This window comes from Schistocerca serialis, chromosome 3, assembly GCF_023864345.2.
Source record: "Schistocerca serialis cubense isolate TAMUIC-IGC-003099 chromosome 3, iqSchSeri2.2, whole genome shotgun sequence".
Lineage (NCBI taxonomy): Eukaryota > Metazoa > Arthropoda > Insecta > Orthoptera > Acrididae > Schistocerca > Schistocerca serialis.
This window is the reverse complement of record NC_064640.1, coordinates 392080623-392099603: the sequence shown is the minus strand read 5'-3', so window position 1 is coordinate 392099603 and position 18981 is coordinate 392080623. Positions and strand designations below refer to the sequence as shown.

The 18981-nt window shown below is 40.0% G+C and overlaps 1 protein-coding gene across 7 annotated transcripts in view; it reads left to right on the top strand.

Annotated features, from left to right (window-relative positions):
- Positions 1–14350, top strand: part of LOC126470242 (centromere protein J) — a 326728-nt gene extending 312378 nt beyond the window's left edge. For all 7 annotated transcript variants that reach the window (XM_050097951.1, XM_050097950.1, XM_050097946.1 and 4 more), the window contains one exon: positions 14047–14350. In XM_050097951.1, the coding sequence (XP_049953908.1) occupies positions 14047–14194 (148 nt within the window). In that variant the 3' untranslated portion in view covers positions 14195–14350. The remainder of the gene's footprint in view (positions 1–14046) is intronic.
- Positions 14351–18981: the final 4631 nt, after the last annotated feature.

Below are 18981 nucleotides of genomic sequence, written 5' to 3'. Positions count from 1 at the left end.
TTAGGAAGTTGCTAAGAAAGCAGAGAATTTTGCACAGCCATTTTAAACGTAGTCACTGCCCTGCTGACAAACAGAAATAATTCGAAATGAAAGCCGCTCTCAGAAGGACAATGAGAGACTCTTTTAACGAATTTTAATGCAATATTTTATCTGCAGATTCTAAAAATAACCCCAAAAAATTTTGGTCGTACATAAAATCTATGAACGCTACAGATAATTCAATACCTTCTCTTGCTGACAGTATGGGTAATGTAACTGATGATGATAAACAGAAGGCCGAAATTCTAAACCTAGCTTTCAAAAACTCATTTACGACAGAGGGCTGCAGCACCATTCCCCCTTTCAATTATCGGACAAATGAAAGGATGGCTGACATAGTGTTTAGTGTATCTGGGATTGTAAAACAGTTAAGATCCTTAGATGCCAGAAAGGCGTCTGGCCCAGACGGTATCCCCGTAAGATTTTATGTTGACTATGCTACAAATATAGCACCATTCTTATCCATCATCTATCAGAGATCATTGGAACGGCGGAAAGTTCCATGGGACTGGAAGAAGCCCCAGGTCATAGCTATCTATATAAAGGGTAGAAAATCAGATGCACATAATTACTGGCCAATTTCACTGACACCGATTTGTTGTAGAATCATGGAACATGTTTTGTGTTCAGACATAATGACCTTTCTAGAGTCGGAGAAGCTCATCTGCAGAAACCAGCACGGTTTTAGGAAACAGCGGTCATGCGAGACACAGCTGGCCCTCTTTGTGCATGATATACAACAGGCTGTAGATACCGGCTCCCAGGTTGATGCCATATTTCTCGACTTTCGAAAGGCGTTTGACTCGGTTCCGCACTGTCGCTTGCTACAAAAAGTGCGCGCTTACGGTCTATATGTGGTTGGATAGAAAGTTTTCTAACAGACAGGGAGCAGTATGTCGTCCTGAACGGGGTAACTTCAACAGAAACAAGGGTAACTTCAACAGAAACAAGGGTAACTTCAACAGAAACAAGGGTAACTTCAACAGAAACAAGGGTAACTTCAACAGAAACAAGGGTAACTTCAACAGAAACAAGGGTAACTTCAACAGAAACAAGGGTAACTTCAACAGAAACAAGGGTAACTTCAACAGAAACAAGGGTAACTTCAACAGAAACAAGGGTAACTTCAACAGAAACAAGGGTAACTTCAACAGAAACAAGGGTAACTTCAACAGAAACAAGGGTAACTTCAACAGAAACAAGGGTAACTTCAACAGAAACAAGGGTAACTTCAACAGAAACAAGGGTAACTTCAACAGAAACAAGGGTAACTTCAACAGAAACAAGGGTAACTTCAACAGAAACAAGGGTAACTTCAAGGGTAACTTCAACAGAAACAAGGGTAACTTCAACAGAAACAAGGGTAACTTCAACAGAAACAAGGGTAACTTCAACAGAAACAAGGGTAACTTCAACAGAAACAAGGGTAAATTCAACAGAAACAAGGGTAACTTCAAGGGTAACTTCAACAGAAACAAGGGTAACTTCAACAGAAACAAGGGTAACTTCAACAGAAACAAGGGTAACTTCAAGGGTAACTTCAACAGAAACAAGGGTAACTTCAACAGAAACAAGGGTAACTTCAAGGGTAACTTCAACAGAAACAAGGGTAACTTCAACAGAAACAAGGGTAACTTCAACAGAAACAAGGGTAACTTCAACAGAAACAAGGGTAACTTCAACAGAAACAAGGGTAACTTCAACAGAAACAAGGGTAACTTCAACAGAAACAAGGGTAACTTCAACAGAAACAAGGGTAACTTCAACAGAAACAAGGGTAACTTCAACAGAAACAAGGGTAACTTCAACAGAAACAAGGGTAACTTCAACAGAAACAAGGGTAACTTCAACAGAAACAAGGGTAACTTCAACAGAAACAAGGGTAACTTCAACAGAAACAAGGGTAACTTCAGGTGTGCCCCAGGGCAGCATAATGGGTCCTCTGCTTTTTACCATTTACATAAACGATCTGGTTGATGGTATTGACAGCGGTATTAGACTGTTTGCCGATGATGCTGTAGTCTACAGGAAATTAGTATCACACGAAAGTTGTGAACAAATCAATAAGGATTTGCAGAAAATAAATGCGTGGTGTAACGACTGGCAGTTATCTCTCAATATTAGTAAGTGTAACCTACTCGAAAAAACAAGGCAAAAATCCCCATTAATGTATGAGTACAAAATAAATGATCAATCTTTGGAAGCGGTAACATCAGTCAGGTATCAGGGTGTAACCATTCGAAATTATCTCAAATGAAATGATCAGATTACACAAGTATCGGGTAAGGCGAACTCTAGATTGCGGTTTATTGGTAGAATCCTGAAGCGATGCAGTCCTTCAACAAAGGAAATAGCTTACAATACATTAGTTCATCCAGTCTTAGAGTATTGTTTGTCTGTATGGGATCCTTACCAGTTGGGTCTGATTCAAGAGATTGAGAAGGTCCAAAGAAGAGCGGCAAGATTCATGACTGGTACATTTAGCCATCGCGAGAGCGTTACAGATCTCATAGAAAGTTTGAAGTGGGACACACTTGCAGATAGAAGACACACTAAACAGAAGGGGCTGCTCACTAAATTCCGAAATCCAATCTTCACCGAGCATGTAGAGCATATATTATTAGCACCAACTTTCAAATCGCGTAATGATCATCATTCAAAGATAAGGGAAATAAAGAGTTCTTACTGAGGCGTTCAGACAGTCGTTTTTCTCTCGTGCGATCCGCAAGTAGAACAGAGGGGGGGAAATACGACTTTGGTACAAATTGTGCCCTCCGCCACACACCGCTTGGTGGCTAGCGGAGTATATATGTAGATGTATATGTAGATGTAGATGCAAGGCACAATGGACCCTATGACTTATCTTAGGAAATAGGTAAGAAAAAGATAAACATATCTATATAGCATTGCGGGATTCAGAGAAAGCATTTGGCAGTGCTGCCTGGAATACACACTTTTAGATTCTGGAAGTAGCAGGGGTAAATTACAGGAAGCAAATGGTTTGTACAGAAACGAGCCTGTACATATCAGGGTTGACGAGCATGGAAGGGAGTGAGACAGAGTTGTATCCTATCCCTGATGAGCAAGCAGTAAAGTGCAAAAAGAAGAAATAAAAATTTTGAGGTTTTCAGATGACATTGTATTAGAGGCATTCAATAATTAATGCAACACACTTTTTTTCATGATTTCAATACACAATATTATTTCACTCTTTTGGGTACACAGTCTTGTTTTTCAACCTAATCTCTGTTCAAGGCGATGGCCTCTCATGCAACCTTACTGGGAGGGCCTGTATACCCACATGATTCTACTCTACTGGCCAAAGTCAGAGCCAATGTCTTGTTGCATCAACAAACTGGCATTCTACGGATCGGAGTGCGGATTGTCAGATCCCTTAATTGGGCAAGTAGATTAGAAAATTTAAAAAGAGAAATGGATAAGTTAAAGTTAGATATAGTGGGAATTAGCGAAGTTCGGTGGCAGGAGGAACAAGACTTTTGGTCAGGTGAATACAGGGTTATAAATACAAAATCAAATAGGGGTAATGCAGGAGTAGATTTAATAATGAATAAAAAAAAATAGGAGTTCGGGTAAGCTACTACAAACAACATAGTGAACGCATTATTGTGGCCAAGATAGACACGAAGCCGACACCTACAACAGTAGTACAAGTATATATGCCAACTAGCTCTGCAAATGACAAAGAAATTGAAGAAATGTATGATGAGATAAAAGAAATTATTCAGATAGTGAAGGGAGACAAAAATTTAATAGTCATGGGTGACTGGAATTCGGTCGTAGGAAAAGGAAGAGAAAGAAACGTAGTAGGTGAACATGGATTGGGGGTAAGAAATGAAAGAGGAAGCCGCCTGGTAGAATTTTGCACAGAGCACAACTTAATCATAGCTAACACTTGGTTTAAGAATCATGATAGAAGGTTGTATACATGGAAGAAGCCTGGAGATACTGACAGGTTTCAGATAGATTATATAATGGTAAGACAGAGATTTAGGAACCAGGTATTAAATTGTAAGACATTTCCAGGGGCAGATATGGACTCTGGCCACAATCTATTGGTTATGAACTGTAGATTAAAACTGAAGAAACTGAAAAAAGGTGGGAATTTGAGATGGGACCTGGATAAACTGAAAGAACCAGAGGTTGTAGAGAGCTTCAGGGAGAGCATTAGGGAACGATTGACAAGAATGGGGGAAAGAAATACAATAGAAGAAGAATGTATAGCTTTGAGGGATGAAGTGGTGAAGGCAGCAGAGGATCAAGTTGGTAAAAAGACGAGGGCTAGTAGAAATCCTTGGGTGACAGGGGAAATAATCAATTTAATTGATGAAAGGAGAAAATATAAAAATGCAGTAAATGAAGCAGGCAAAAAGGAATACAAACGTCTCAAAAATGAGATCGACAGGAAGTGCAAAATGGTTATGCCGGCATGGCTAGAGGACAAATGTAAGGATGTAGAGGCTTACCTGACTAGGGGTAAGATAGATACTGCCTACAGGAAAATTAAAGAGACCTTTGGAGAAAAGAGAACCACTTGTATGAATATAAAGGGCTCAGATGGAAACCCAGTTCTAAGCAAAGAAGGGAAAGCAGAAAGGTGGACGGAGTATATAGAGGAACTATACAAGGGCGATGTTCTTGAGGACAATATTATGGAAATGGGAGAGGATGTAGATGAAGATGAAATGGGAGATATGATACTGCGTGAAAAATTAAATAGAGCACTGAAAGACCCAAGTCGAAACAAGGCCCCAGGAGTAGACAACATTCCATTAGAACTACTGAAGGCCTTGGGAGAGCCAGTCCTGACAAAACTCTTCCATCTGGTGAGCAAGATGTATGAGACAGGCAAAATACCCTCAGACTTCAAGAAGAATATACTAATTCCAATCCCAAAGAAAGCAGGCGTTGACAGATGTGAAAATTACCGAACAATCAGTTTAATAAGTCACAGCCGCAAAATACTAACGCAAATTATGTACAGACGTATGGTATAACTGGTAGAAGCTGACCTCGGGGAAGATCAATTTGGATTCCGTAGAAATATGGGAACACGTGAGGCAATACTGACCCTACGACTTATCTTAGAAGCTAGATTAAGAAAAGGCAAACCTACGTTTCTAGCATTTGTAGACTTGGAGAAAGCTTTTGACAATGTTGACTGGAATACTCGCTTTCAAATTCTGAAGGTGGCAGGGGTAAAATACAGGGAGCGAAAGGCTATTTACAATTTGTACAGAAACCAGATGGCAGTTATAAGAGTCAAGGGACACGAAAGGGAAGCAGTGGTTGGGAAGGGAGTGAGACAGGGTTGTAGCCTCTCCCCGATGTTATTCAATTTGTATATTGAGCAAGCAGTAAAGGAAACAAAAGAAAAAGTTGGAGTAGGTATTCAAATCCATGGAGAAGAAATAAAAACTTTAAGGTTCGCCGATGACATTGTAATTCTGTCAGAGACAGCAAAGGACTTGGAAGAGCAGTTGAACAGAATGGACAGTGTCTTGAAAGGAGGATATAAGATGAGCATCAACAAAAGCAAAACAAGGATAATGGAATGTAGTTGAATTACGTCGGGTGACGCTGAGGGAATTAGATTAGGAAATGAGACACTTAAAGTAGTAAAGGAGTTTTGCTATTTGGGGAGCAAACTAACTGATGATGGTAGAAGTAGAGAGGATATAAAATGTAGACTGGTAATGGCAAGGAAAGCGTTTCTGAAGAAGAGAAATTTGTTAACATCGAGTATAGATTTAAATGTCAGGAAGTCGTTTCTGAAAGTATTTGTATGGAGTGTAGCCATGTATGGAAGTGAAACATGGACGATAAATAATTTGGACAAGAAGAGAATAGAATCCTTTGAAATGTAGTGCTACAGAAGAATGCTGAAGATTAAATGGGTAGACCATATAACTAATGAGGAAGTATTGAATAGGATTGGGGAGAAGAGGAGTTTGTGGCACAATTTGACAAGAAGAAGGGATTGGTTGGTAGGACATGTTCTGAGGCATCAAGGGATCACCAATTTAGTATTGGAGGGCAGCATGGAGGGTAAAAATCGTAGAGGGAGACCAGGAGATGAATACACTAAGCAGATTCAGAAGGATGTAGGCTGCAGTACGTATTGGGAGATGAAGAAGCTTGCACAGGATAGAGTAGATGGAGAGCTACATCAAACCAGTCTCAGGACTGAAGACCACAACAACAACAACAACATCCATGTTCTCCTTTACATGAAGTGCATCCTTTATTGGGCCAAACAGATGGAAGTCTGGAGATCTGGCCTGCAAGGTGGGTGAGCAAAGAACAATCCCATGAAGTTTTGTGAGCTTCTTGTGGATGAATAACAACCTCAGAGTCCCTGAAGACCATTCCCATGACTTGACCAGCTGAGGGCGTGGCTTTGGACTTTTACTTCAGAGGAGAGTTGGTGTTGTGCTACACCATAGATTGCTGTTTCCGTTCCAGTTCAAAGTGATGAACCCACATTTCATAGCCTGTGATAACGTTTGACAAAGAATTGTAATGCTCAGCCTCGTAATGCACAGGCAGTTCTGCACAGATGGTCCTTCATTGCTCTTCATGGTGTTCTGTTAGGTAGTGAGGAACCCAGCGGGCACGCAGCTTTTGTGTACCACAGCTGGTGGATGAGCATGGCAGCACAACCAACAGAAATATCCAGTTGTGCAGCAAGGTGTTTGACTGTAATCTGTAGATCACCTCAAATGAATGTGTCCACACATTCCAACATTGCAGGAGTCAAAGCTGTGTGTGGCTGGCCAGCATAGTGGACAAGTTTGCACTACCATGTTGTGATGATGCTGTGTGTGGCTGGCCAGCATAGTGGACAAGTTTGCACTACCATGTTGTGATGATGACAGACGGCTCACCCAATGACTCACCATAGTTTTGTTCACTGCCAGGTCGCTGTAGACTTTCTGCAAGTGCCTGTGAATATCTATGATGCTTTGGTTTTCCGCCAAAAGAAACTCGGTGACACCGCTCTGCTTAAAACATTCCTCAGTTACAGAAGCAATTTTAAAGGCTACATATAGTGCCACCATGTATCAGAACTACATGAAACTATAGGAACTGAAGTGGGAATATCTCACGAAGTCCCCCATCACAGAAAATGGCCGGGGGGGGGGGGGGGGGGGGGAAATGTGTTGCATTAGTTATTGAATGCCCCTTGTAATTCTGTCAGACAACCAAAAATTTGGAAGAGCAGTTGAACAGAATGAATAGTCTCGAAAGATGTTTTAAGATGAATATCAACTAATGGAAAAGAGTAGTCAAATTAAACTTGTGGTACAACATGACTAAAACAGAAGACTGGCTTATCCTGAAATATCAAGGTCATGGATGAAGTTGTGTACGTGCTGAGAGAGAAGATAGGGAGGGGGTGGGGGCAAAAAACTTTAGAGATCAATGTTTCACGACAGGAAACTGATTGAAGTCAGTGTGGGTTGCAGTAAAGAAGCAAATGTGATAAAGATGCTGCATCTAACCAGTCTTAGGACCAAAGACCACAACAACAATTGTTAGTGTAATTGCAAAGGCTCCATTGCCAGCCTTCACCAGGTATGGAATAGAAAACATAGACTACTCCAAGATGATGCTAAGATTTCCCAACTTCGTTTAATCGACAACAATAGTGCATAAACTGAAGTTTGACTATATAACTGGTTAAGACTTTATGTACTGTTTCTCTTATGAGTACCAATGAAACCAACCTGCAGTGAGGCTAATTTACAACTGTCATTGAATAAATGTGGAAAATGGAATCTGCCTGTGTTTGTTGTAAATATACCAGTTGAGTTTAACTACTCATTTTTATTTGCAACTTGTACAATATTGTCCAAGAGCCTGAACAATTTTTAGTATGGCATTTGCTTCTAATAGCTTTTAGATATCTTATCTGTGGATGCAGATAAGCTGGTAACCACTTCAAAATTAATTAATTAACTTTTTGCCAGAAGAAATGTCTTCCATGGATACTATAAAACTGTGTGGCTTTGCAGAATCTGCAGTTTCTTCTAAACAAATACCTACTGGCAGTTTGTATTACTTCCACCACAAGTAATGAAGTGCCTTAACATGTTTTACTGTTGTGTGGGTGCACCATTCCTAGCCTGGTGGTGAAACATCCATAGCTAAGTGTGTGGCAGTCAAGGTGTTAAAGTTGGCCAGATACTGGTGCTATCTACAGCTGTATTCATCATTCACATCCTCCTTTGGTTGCTTCTGCCAAATCATCAGTGTATTTTATGATGCTCTTATACTGTCATTAAATAACAATGAAGAGGAAGTCACTACTGTGGTTACTAATTTGAAGACGAAATAGCATTAATGTTGCAAATTACCAAAAAACTGATTAAATTTGTCCTGTACTGTTATTCAAAATACTGATTTTTCATGGATATAGCTTTTGTGTGAGCTCTGGTGCCATCAGTGTAGTGTAATGGTCAATGTCACTGGCTGGCGTGCTGTGGGTCACTGAATAGCAGCACTCTCCACCCAGGGTGTTACTTATTCTGTGACTGTACATTGGTGTCACAACAGGTAAGATGCCACATTTGGCCAATGTATACTTGGAAAAACCCAGCAATAGTTCAAGAACAACAAAGAGAAGCTTGATAACTGGGACAAATTCCAGGCCAAACTGAAGAAAACATTTGGCAACAGTCAGCAGCAAGTCCTCCTAACAGAACAACACAGGAGGAATGTTTTTTTCATAATCCAGGTTTTTGTAGTTTCAAATCATGAAATCAAGCTTGTTAGCCTCCATGACCTGATGAAATGGTTTGTCAAAATCTAATATTTGCTGTTGCAAACTAAAGAGTTTTTGCAAACCTTGTATCTGATCTTTGCCAGTTAAAGAAAAAGTTGATAAATCATAACTGTGCTCTACTTCAATGTCAATGATAGTGTGAGAGTGTTTCCGGAAATATAGGCAAGCACTTGCCACCAGAACCAACAGCAGCAGTTAGTGGTTTCCACAACAACATTAACTCCTGATAATTGCTCAGGGAAAAGCTCGCAGTTAGAGAATAGGCTGGCAAACTATAAAATGGAAATTAATACAAGTGATTCAGAAAATGGTATACATGTAGCTGAGTGCTCAGGTGGTAGGAAATCCAGTTAAAGAGTGAAAGCATCCAAGAAATTCAACAAGAAAATGCCTGTTCACATGGGCTACCACCAGTGAACCCAAAAGTCGTAGGAAGCAGTTGATCTGACTTCAGATGATATCACACCTTTTCATCGTCATCTAAATATAAGGGGCAGTCAAATGGAAAAATGTAAACAAACTGTTCATTATTTCAAAAGTAATCACAATAACTGTTAATACATTTATCCTATTGTGAGACAAGACAGTCAATGCCTTCTTGGAAAAATGTTTGTGGTTGCCTAAAGAACTATCATTGCACCTAGGAGCACATCTCTTTGTCCAAAGTAAATCTACAGCCAGGAATACCTTTCTTCAGGGCTCCAAAAGTACAGAAATTGTATGGGGAGAGATAGCATACTGCATGGAGGATGTGCGAGGGCTTTCCAACAAAACTTCTAGTGAGTAATTTAAACAACCTTGGCAACATGTTGGGCACTTATAATGAAAGTCCTGTAGAAGTTGAGGTATGGAAATCCGGTAAGTGAGCAAAGCAGCCCCTTTGAAAAGAACAACATGGTCAGCAAAGAAAAAAACAGTGTCTTGGATCTTATAAGGCAGTTTAATGTATCAGAAGGAGCAGAGGATTTTTGTAAGGATGTTTTTGAAAGTGATCAATAGATTTCTTGTTTAGTATTGTTGGACTGCTTGTTGCTATTTAGTAATTTCACTTATGAAATCTTTTTGGAAAAGTAGGATACTACAGAGTCATAGTGTAGTATATCAATGTGTTTCTATGCAAAGTAAACATTAGAGAAGCTTTCTTTGTAATTAATGTTAAAGATGAAATATAAACAGAAAAAGCACTTTGAATGTGCATATTAAAATAATTTTAACTTCCATCCGTGCATTTATTGACTTTTGAATAATGAAAAGTTTGGAACAGTGGAACACACAGTCGCAGTCATAGCTACAAAAGCAGTGTAAATGTTAAATTGTCTAGTTTATGTAATTAGGATTTTGGTACGACATTTTAAAAATGTGTTTCTTCAAATATTTACTTCTATGCATTTATCGAATTATGTAGAACAGGGTCCCACATCATAGGGAAACAACAGTCGCACATTCTGAATGTTTTGTCCCCATGCTACATCGTAAATCTGAATATTACAAGCCAACAAAATGTCACACTTCATGAAAGGAATTGTAGGGGATGTGTACCAGTTCTGGTCAAGGGAATGACAATGACAGAGTAAATTCTCAAGTGTTGCCAGTGAATCGAGGAAATGCAACCGAGAAGTGTCTAACAAAAGAGGTATGATCGGCTGCCAAATGTGAACCCTATAGCAGGTGTAGAAGGGCATAATGAGCTTGCCTCCCTCCATACGCAAGATGGTAGGGGAAGAGATACAGCAGTATATGGCAGCCGGAAATGTCAAATGGAGTGAGTACACAAGAGACAGCAGATACGAATGTCAAAGAAGTGTATAAACCTTTGACTCCAATCTCCATCACTGGTCAAATGCACCATGAAGAATGAACTGTCAACTTGGACTAATTGGTGCAGCGATCAAACAACTGCTACAGGCACAATCACTTTCTACGTCGAGTAGAACAACAGATGTTTGGAGCACAGAGGACAGCACACCACTGTGGGGACACTCTGGTACTGCAGCCCATAGTAAAATACCTATCAACTCGAGGGATTTTCTAGCAACTAAACAGCACTTGTACAGAGTGTTGTCAGCTGAAAGGTGGATAGTCCCAGAGGAAGTGGAGAAGATGCTGCAAGATTACATCATTGAACGTTCGACCTCTCCTGTAGTACTTGTAAAGAATGGCACATGGCATTTCTGCATTGACTACCAACGTCTGATCAAAATTCTACCCATTGCCTTGCATTGATGACATCCTAGACTGCTTCGAAGGAGCAAAATATTTCACAACTGTGTACGTTCAGGCTCCTGGCAAATTGATGCTGATGAGTCTGACTAGGGAGAAGACTGCCTTCGTAACTTCTGACGGTCTCCAAGTTCAAAGAAATGTCAATTGGACTGTGTAACGCTCCAGCCATCCTCGAACATATTATGGACAATGCCCTTTGATACCTTAAATGGACATGTATTTGATATCTGGATGACACTGCTGTTTTAAGACCTTTGAAGTACATGCAAGCTGTCTGACAACTATGTTGAAGAGTGTTCAGACTGCAGGCCTCCACTCAAATCCAAAAATTTGCCTCTTCACTGCCAGAGAAATAAAAATCTTGGGACAACTAGTGAATATCAATGGAGGCCATACTGATCCGAAAATGTAAGCCCTCACAGATCCTTGGCACATTCTTGATGTGAGAAGTTTCCTTAGAATGTGCTCATACAACTGGTGATTCATGAAAGACTTCTGTACCAAGGCATGTCCTTTGCAAGAACTATGACAGGAAAACGCCAAATTTTCTCAGAACACTGGGCAAGAAAGATCATTCCTTGCCCTCACAGAGGTATATCATCATCTCCAGTTCTAGCATTGTGTGACAAGAATACGGAAACAGAACTTTGTGCAGATGCTAGCGATTTTGGAGTAGGGACAGTTGTAGTACAAATTCAGGAAGGTGCTGAAAAAGGTAGTAGAGGGTACTCAAGATGCATCAGCTGAGGTGAACTGCTCTACAACTGAGAAAGAGTGCCTTTACTTTTTTGGGCCATCAACAGGTTCTGACCATATTTATGTGGCAAACTATTCACTGTCTTGATGAACACCATTTTCTGAACAGCCTGAAGGATCCATCTGGTCGACTGACGATATGGGTACCAAGGCTTCAGAAATATGTCACAGTGGTATACAATAGTGCACACAGACACGGAGATGGTGACTGCCTTTCAAGAAATCATTTGGCTGAAGACAACAATGTGGCTGAAATCTCAGTCATCACTGTATTAAATGACACTGCTGCTGAACAGAGGCAAGATGCAGTACTGCTGAAACCCACAAAGCCTCAAAAGGAGGAGGAACCAATCAAAGAAAATTCTAATTGATTATCAAAGCGTTGTGTAAGAGGAACTATCATTCAATAGAGCAGATTTGGTTGTCTCCAACAATTGATCACCTGAGATTTGTTAAGACTAGACAGAATCGGACACAGTTATCACTGCCCAGGGCTGTACTGGTCACATTACACACTATGTGAGCCACTAATTAATGCAAACACAGAAAGCACATGCAGCAATTACCTCCTGCATAGATGGTCCCCTTGTTGCCTGCACCAACGCCATTACACCGAAATGGAATCAATCTCTTGGGTAAGTTGCCAAAGTTGATAAACAGGGATTGATAGGTAATAGTCTCCACTGATTACCTCAACTGTTATGCTGTTACTAAAACTGTGCCAACGGCTGAAATGCTAGAAATTTCAAGGTTCCTTGTAGAAGACATTTTGCAGTGCGGAGCACCCCATATAATGATCTCTGGCCATGGAAAAGTTTACCAGGCAAGAGTAGTATCAGAGCTAATTTCACATTGCAAAACGTGCAAGATGACAACCACTTCCATCCACAGATGAATGGTCTCTGGGAATGCTGTAATAAGATGCTGGCAGATATGCAGTCGATGTATGTTGATTCTGAACTGACAGATTTGGATAAAGTATTGCCCATCGAGACATTCGTATATAACACAATTAAGCAATACACTACAGACTTGACATTGTTCTTTCTGCTACACGGCCATAAATTCGAAACGACAATGGATACACTGTTTCTGTTAAAACTGTACAATACTCAGGATGACTATGCAGAACACCTGATCACAAGGACCAAAGAAACAAGTCAGATGGTGTGCGTACAAACCATGAACATCGAGGAAATGGACTAAGAGTGCTACAATGCCAAGCACCAACCAAGAGATACAGCCCAGGAGATTTGATTTGGATTTTTATGCCTGTACAGAAAGTAGGACTATGTGAAAAGTTTCTAAAGTGCTACTTTGAGTCATATTTTATCTATTGTCTCTGAAAGAGGATTATGACTTTTCTTCGAAGACGCCATCCATGTCTTCCATATGAAGCCTTACTGGTCCCTAAAGGCATAGATTGGCAATGGGAGGTTCAAGGAACCTGCATATTCAATCAAGGATCATGAAGCTTTGACAAGAGGGGCTACTTCAAAGCTCATCGTAGTGAAGAGGATGTAACAACATGACCAGAAAACGAGGACCTGCCAGCACTGCCATACAGAGGACCATTGAAAAGCTCTATCTCCATGGTGCTGTAGTCAGCTCCAATGAGGACTTCTGAAACAGCAGGGTCACTGTTTCTTCAGAAGAGGAAGCAGTGCCATGACCTCTGGTGCCATCGGTGTCGTGTAGTAGTTAGTGTTGCTAGCTGGCATGCTTTGGGTCACCGGTTCAAATCCATAAAGCTCTAGTCTTTGGTTATTTTATATTAACATTTTCTCTTTTGGACTCTAGTGTGGGAGCGTTACGTAGAGAACACAATTCATTATAAAATAAACCTGACCATGTGTGTAACAGTTTTCTCTTATACTTTAATATTTGAAAAGTTATTCACTAAAAAAATGGAAAATGTCACTTTCAAACAATAACAATTCAAGTCAAATTAATTTGTTTTATTGTCCCTTTGGCACATAACACACTTCCCTAACAGTGCCTAAACTCATCCAGTCATTTTTTTAAATTTGTACTTGTTTCACATTCACACCGAAGTAACCATTGCTACGTTGCATTTCCTCACTAATTAAACAGGTAATCACTGATCACGGAAGCCTTTTCGTTTACGTTCTACTATCAGTATGTTCCTCCAAAAAAATTGCTAATTCACAAACATAATACAAACTGACTTAACACTTTTAACTCATCATTATACTTTCTAGGAAATTATTCATACTGTTTGATTGCGACATGGCTGCGTGTCACTCCATGTGGAAGCCCATCTTGTACAAGCCTAAACACCAAGTGACCATTATCACTGAGGCATTGTTAACATACAGCAAGACAATGCTCCCTCCAGAGGAAAGGTGAACTCGGCTATAAGAAAGGAGTACATTGTTGATATAGCATCAACCTTATAAACCGGACCACCACCAATTATTTCTGAAAGCTTCTTGAAATATCTTATGTTTGTGTATGGAATATTTAATGTTTTTATAAATGACTGTACATTAGTGTCAATAATAAATGCGCTTTTAGTTCTAAGTGTTGTACTTCATTGATAATCCTGCATTCAGGTTTGGACTCTGTTGTGGTTTCTGACATTACAATATTGTTTCAGAAGGTGCCACGGATAAACAAAAAAGTCAAAAGTTCTCACCCCTACATGAGCTATTCTGATGATATGGTAGCGGTGTTACAAAAAAAATAAGTGAGGAGAAAGTCTGAAGTAAATGTTGGGGAAAATGTACCACAGGGCGAACAAAGGGTGTACGTTTGCTGCACATCCTGATGCAAATACTGACTTCAGTTTCCCAGTTTCATTGCTGGATATGTGGTTTATTGTAAAATTATATATGGACTGATAGGATTCAGAGTACAGCCTTCAAAAATAATTTGCCAGGCACAGATTAGGCTAAATCATTTCTGACCTGACACAGTCGACAGATTAGCAACAGGTTTGCCCAAAATATCACAGGAAATGGAGCAGCTGCTGATGCAGATACAGTCAGTGCAGTCTTTGATCATTTGTCAAGGAAGATGGTAGGCATATCTCCATGACATGTGTGAAACTACAATGAAATGAACCTGGTAGATGATGAAGGAATGAGAAGTTATCATCACCAACCATAATGCTAAGCATTCTGGAATACTTTCCTACTTAGCAAACGTTTAGACATTACTAGTGATGGTCGGCAGTGTAGAAGGGACACTAGTACCTCCATACATTATGTTCAAATTGGAGTAGCAATGGACCACTTTGACAGAAATGTTCATGCGTGTTTTTGGTCCAAAGATGCACTCCAGGAAATAAGACCTGTGTCTGTTGGATAAGGCATATGTTCAGAAGATGTTACCAAAACAATGGCACAAAGTCATCCCAGTTTATGGTACTTCATATAAGTACTTTGTGATGACACATGGCCAAGCCAAAGTGCGAGCATATTGCACAAGGTCTGAAAAGTGGCAGAAGAGCTGATCTTTGCTGTACTATATCTCCAAGAACCTTTATTTTAAGCCAAAAATGATCACTAGTATATCAATGATTGCTCTCGCCACTGTTGAGTGGAAATGTTAACCAGAAAGGAGAGTCCTGATTTCCATGTATTTGCAATTCACCTATGTTATTGATGAGTTCTTAGGCTACAGAATATTAATCATTTATGATGGACAGAGCCTCTGTTGTGTGCAAACACAAAATTTGTGTTGTGGTATAGCCACCTGATTGACAACTCCGAATGGCATCCACAAGGAACAATTATGAACTCAGTCTAGAGGTAATGGATACACCTTGTAAACCAACAAAGAGGAAGTTGGAGCAACTTCAAACATAGGAACGTCAACCTGTTTGAATAGTTGAGAGTGGAATGGCAGCAAGTGATCCACAGTTTCATCATTGGAAAGGAAAACATAGCTACCACAAATAAACTGCTATTTTTCGTGTACTCGTGTCAGTAGAGTTTGCTAGTATTTGCATTGCAAATGCAAAGCTGCTAAGTTTATTTGATAGGAACTCAATATGTGTGCTCCAGTTTAAGTTGTTGTCCACATTTAGTCCTAGGAATTTGACTGTGTTAACTTCTTCCATAGGATGATTGTGATGATGTATTTTAAGATCCACACAAATCAAATGTTTGGTTTTGAAATGTGCCATATTGGTTTTTGCAATGTTCATTTTCAAGCCATTTAACTGGAACCAGTTTTCTAGAGTACCCATTGTGCTCATAATGGAGCTCTGAATTTTTTCTGCATCATCTTCGATTAAAACAGAAGTATCATCTGCAAACAGAACTGATGGGGAATTTATATTTATGGGCAAGTCATTTACATAGAATAGGAACAGGATTGGCCCCAAAATGGAGCCTTGAGGCACACCTTGTGATACTGTACTCCTTTTAGAAAGTAATTCACTGCTTTTGATGTGACACTTACCCTTTGCTTTCTGTTGTGCACATATGATGTGAGCCATTGCAGAGCTTTGTCCTTAATCCCATATTTGTTTAATTTGTAAATAAGCAAGTCATGGTTAACAGAGTCAAATGCTTTTGAATGATCGCAGAAGATACCTGCGACTTTACTCCTCTGATCCAATGATTTGCATATCTTCTCAATAAAGTTATTTACTGCATCCCGTGTGTTTTTTCCTAAGAATGAGATTGTTTAACCTGTTGGGCAGCCTCATACATGAACTGAGTGGCAATGGTTCATATGCAACGTATCTGTGTAAAATCAAAAGTCTGGTGACCGTGTCAGCTCCGCAGAAATGCAGCAGAGCACATTTGGCAGACATGAAGGACACTCGATCACAGAGCAGCATGAGAGTCAGCATGGCGCATGTTGGAAAAATACTGCAGGTGCAATAAATGAGAACTTAAAAAGACATTCAACCACTTAACACCTTACTACCTTCTCTGCCATTAGCATTCCAACAGATTGCGAGATGATAATAGATCAGCAACCAAGTCTTCAACACTGCCGATTACCTCAGAGCAAATACTTTTTTAAACTGTGGATTGTGAGATAGTACAGTGAGTGGTAGAATTAATTGCTTCAGCGGGAATGCTACTGATGCTCCCAAAGAAGCCAGCAGGCAGTGGTAGTTGCCTGAGGTAAAGAAACTTCAATAATTCAGATTACATTAGGCCTTCTGTGCATCTACTGGAATATCACAAACTAAGCAGCAAAAATGTTGGTGAGATTTGTGAACCTGACATGTGGCTTTCAAAATATAAAATCTTTAGTTTAGTATCACTGCATCGAATCGAGGGAAATGGCAACACTTCCACTGCATATTATGCAAATAGTTTCTTGGCCCTTCATTTCCACAAAAACTTTTCCTTGAAATCGTGACACTTGGTGTCCACTTTTCGTCCCCAATAAAGGGTGGAGTGAACAGGACCAAACCTGAGACACTGAATTATAAACATAATTAAAATGTTGGGATGGTTCAAAATAAGTAAAAATGACAATAAACAAAAAATCTATATACAGCAATTTAAAACAAAACATAGTAAATTTAAGACGCACAGCAAACCAGGAGGTCTCTGCACTGTGATGATCTAGTATTCTAAGCATAATATATAAATTGTATCACAACGTCTCATCTTCCATACATTTTTATCAAGCAAATTCAAGTGTCATTGGTAATACATTAATTTGGTGATCGCCACTCAAATGGATCCTAAATCACCTTGGATCTATGAAGATAGTTCTACAGAGTGGTCCATTGATCGTGAACAGGCCAAATATCTCACGAAATAAGCATCAAATGAAAACACTACAAAGAACGAAACTTGTCAGCTTGAAGGGGGAAACCAGATGGCGCTATGGTTGGCTCGCTAGAGGACCACTTTTTTTGCTTTACGATAGATGGCGCTGTAATAGTCACAAACATATGGCTCACAATTTTAGACAAACAGTTGGTAACAGGTAGGTTTTTAAATTAAAATACAGGACATAGGTATGTTTGCACATTTTATTTCGGTTGTTCCAATGTGATACATATACCTTTGTGAACTTATCATTTCTGAGAACGCATGCTGTTACAGCGTGATTACCTGTAAATACCACATTAATGCAATAAATGCTCAAAATGATGTCCATCAACCGCAATGCATTTGTCAATACGTGTAACGACATTCCTCTCAACAGCGAGTAGTTCGCCTTCCGTAATGTTCGCATATGCATTGATAATGCGCTGACGAATGTTGTCAGGTGTTGTTGGTGGATCACGATAGCAAATATCCTTCAACTTTCCCCATAGAAAGAAATCCGGGCATGTCAGATCCGGTGAACGTGTGGGCCATGGTATGGTGCTTCGATGACCAATCCACTGTCATGATATATGCTAATCAGTACCGTATCAACCGCACGCGAGCTATGTGCCGGACATCCATCATATTGGAAGTACATCGCTATTCTGTCATGCAGTGAAACGTCTTGTAGTACATCGGTAGAACATTACGTAGGAAACCAGCATACATTGCACCTATTTGATTGCCATCGATAAAATGGAGGCCAATTATCATTCCTCCCATAATGCCGCACCATACATTAACTTGCCGAGGTCGCTGATGTTCCACTTGTCGCAGCCATCGTGGATTTTTCGTTGCCCAATAGTGCATATAATGCCGGTTTACGTTACCGCTGTTGATGAATGATGCTTCGTTGCTAAATAGAACGCATGCAAAAAATCTGTCCTTGTCCCGTAATTTCTCTTGTGCCCAGTGGCAGAACTGTATAAAACATTCAAAGTCGTCGCCATGCAATTCCTGGTGCATAGAAATATGGTACGGGTGCAATCAATGATGATGTCGCATTCTCAACACCGACGTTTTTGAGATACCTGATTCTCACGCAATTTGTCTGCTACTGATGTGCGGATTAGCCGTGACAACAGCTAAAACACCTACTTGGGCATCGTCATTTGTTGCAGGTTGTATCTGACGTTTCACATATGGCTGAACATTTCCTGTTTCCATAAATAACGTAACTATCCGGTAAACGGTCCGGACACTTGGATGATGTCATCCAGGATACCGAGTAGCATACATAGCACACACCCGTTGGGCATTTTGATCACAATAGCCATACATCAACACGATATCGACCTTTTCTGCAATTGGTAAACAGTCCATTTTAACACGGGTAATGTATCA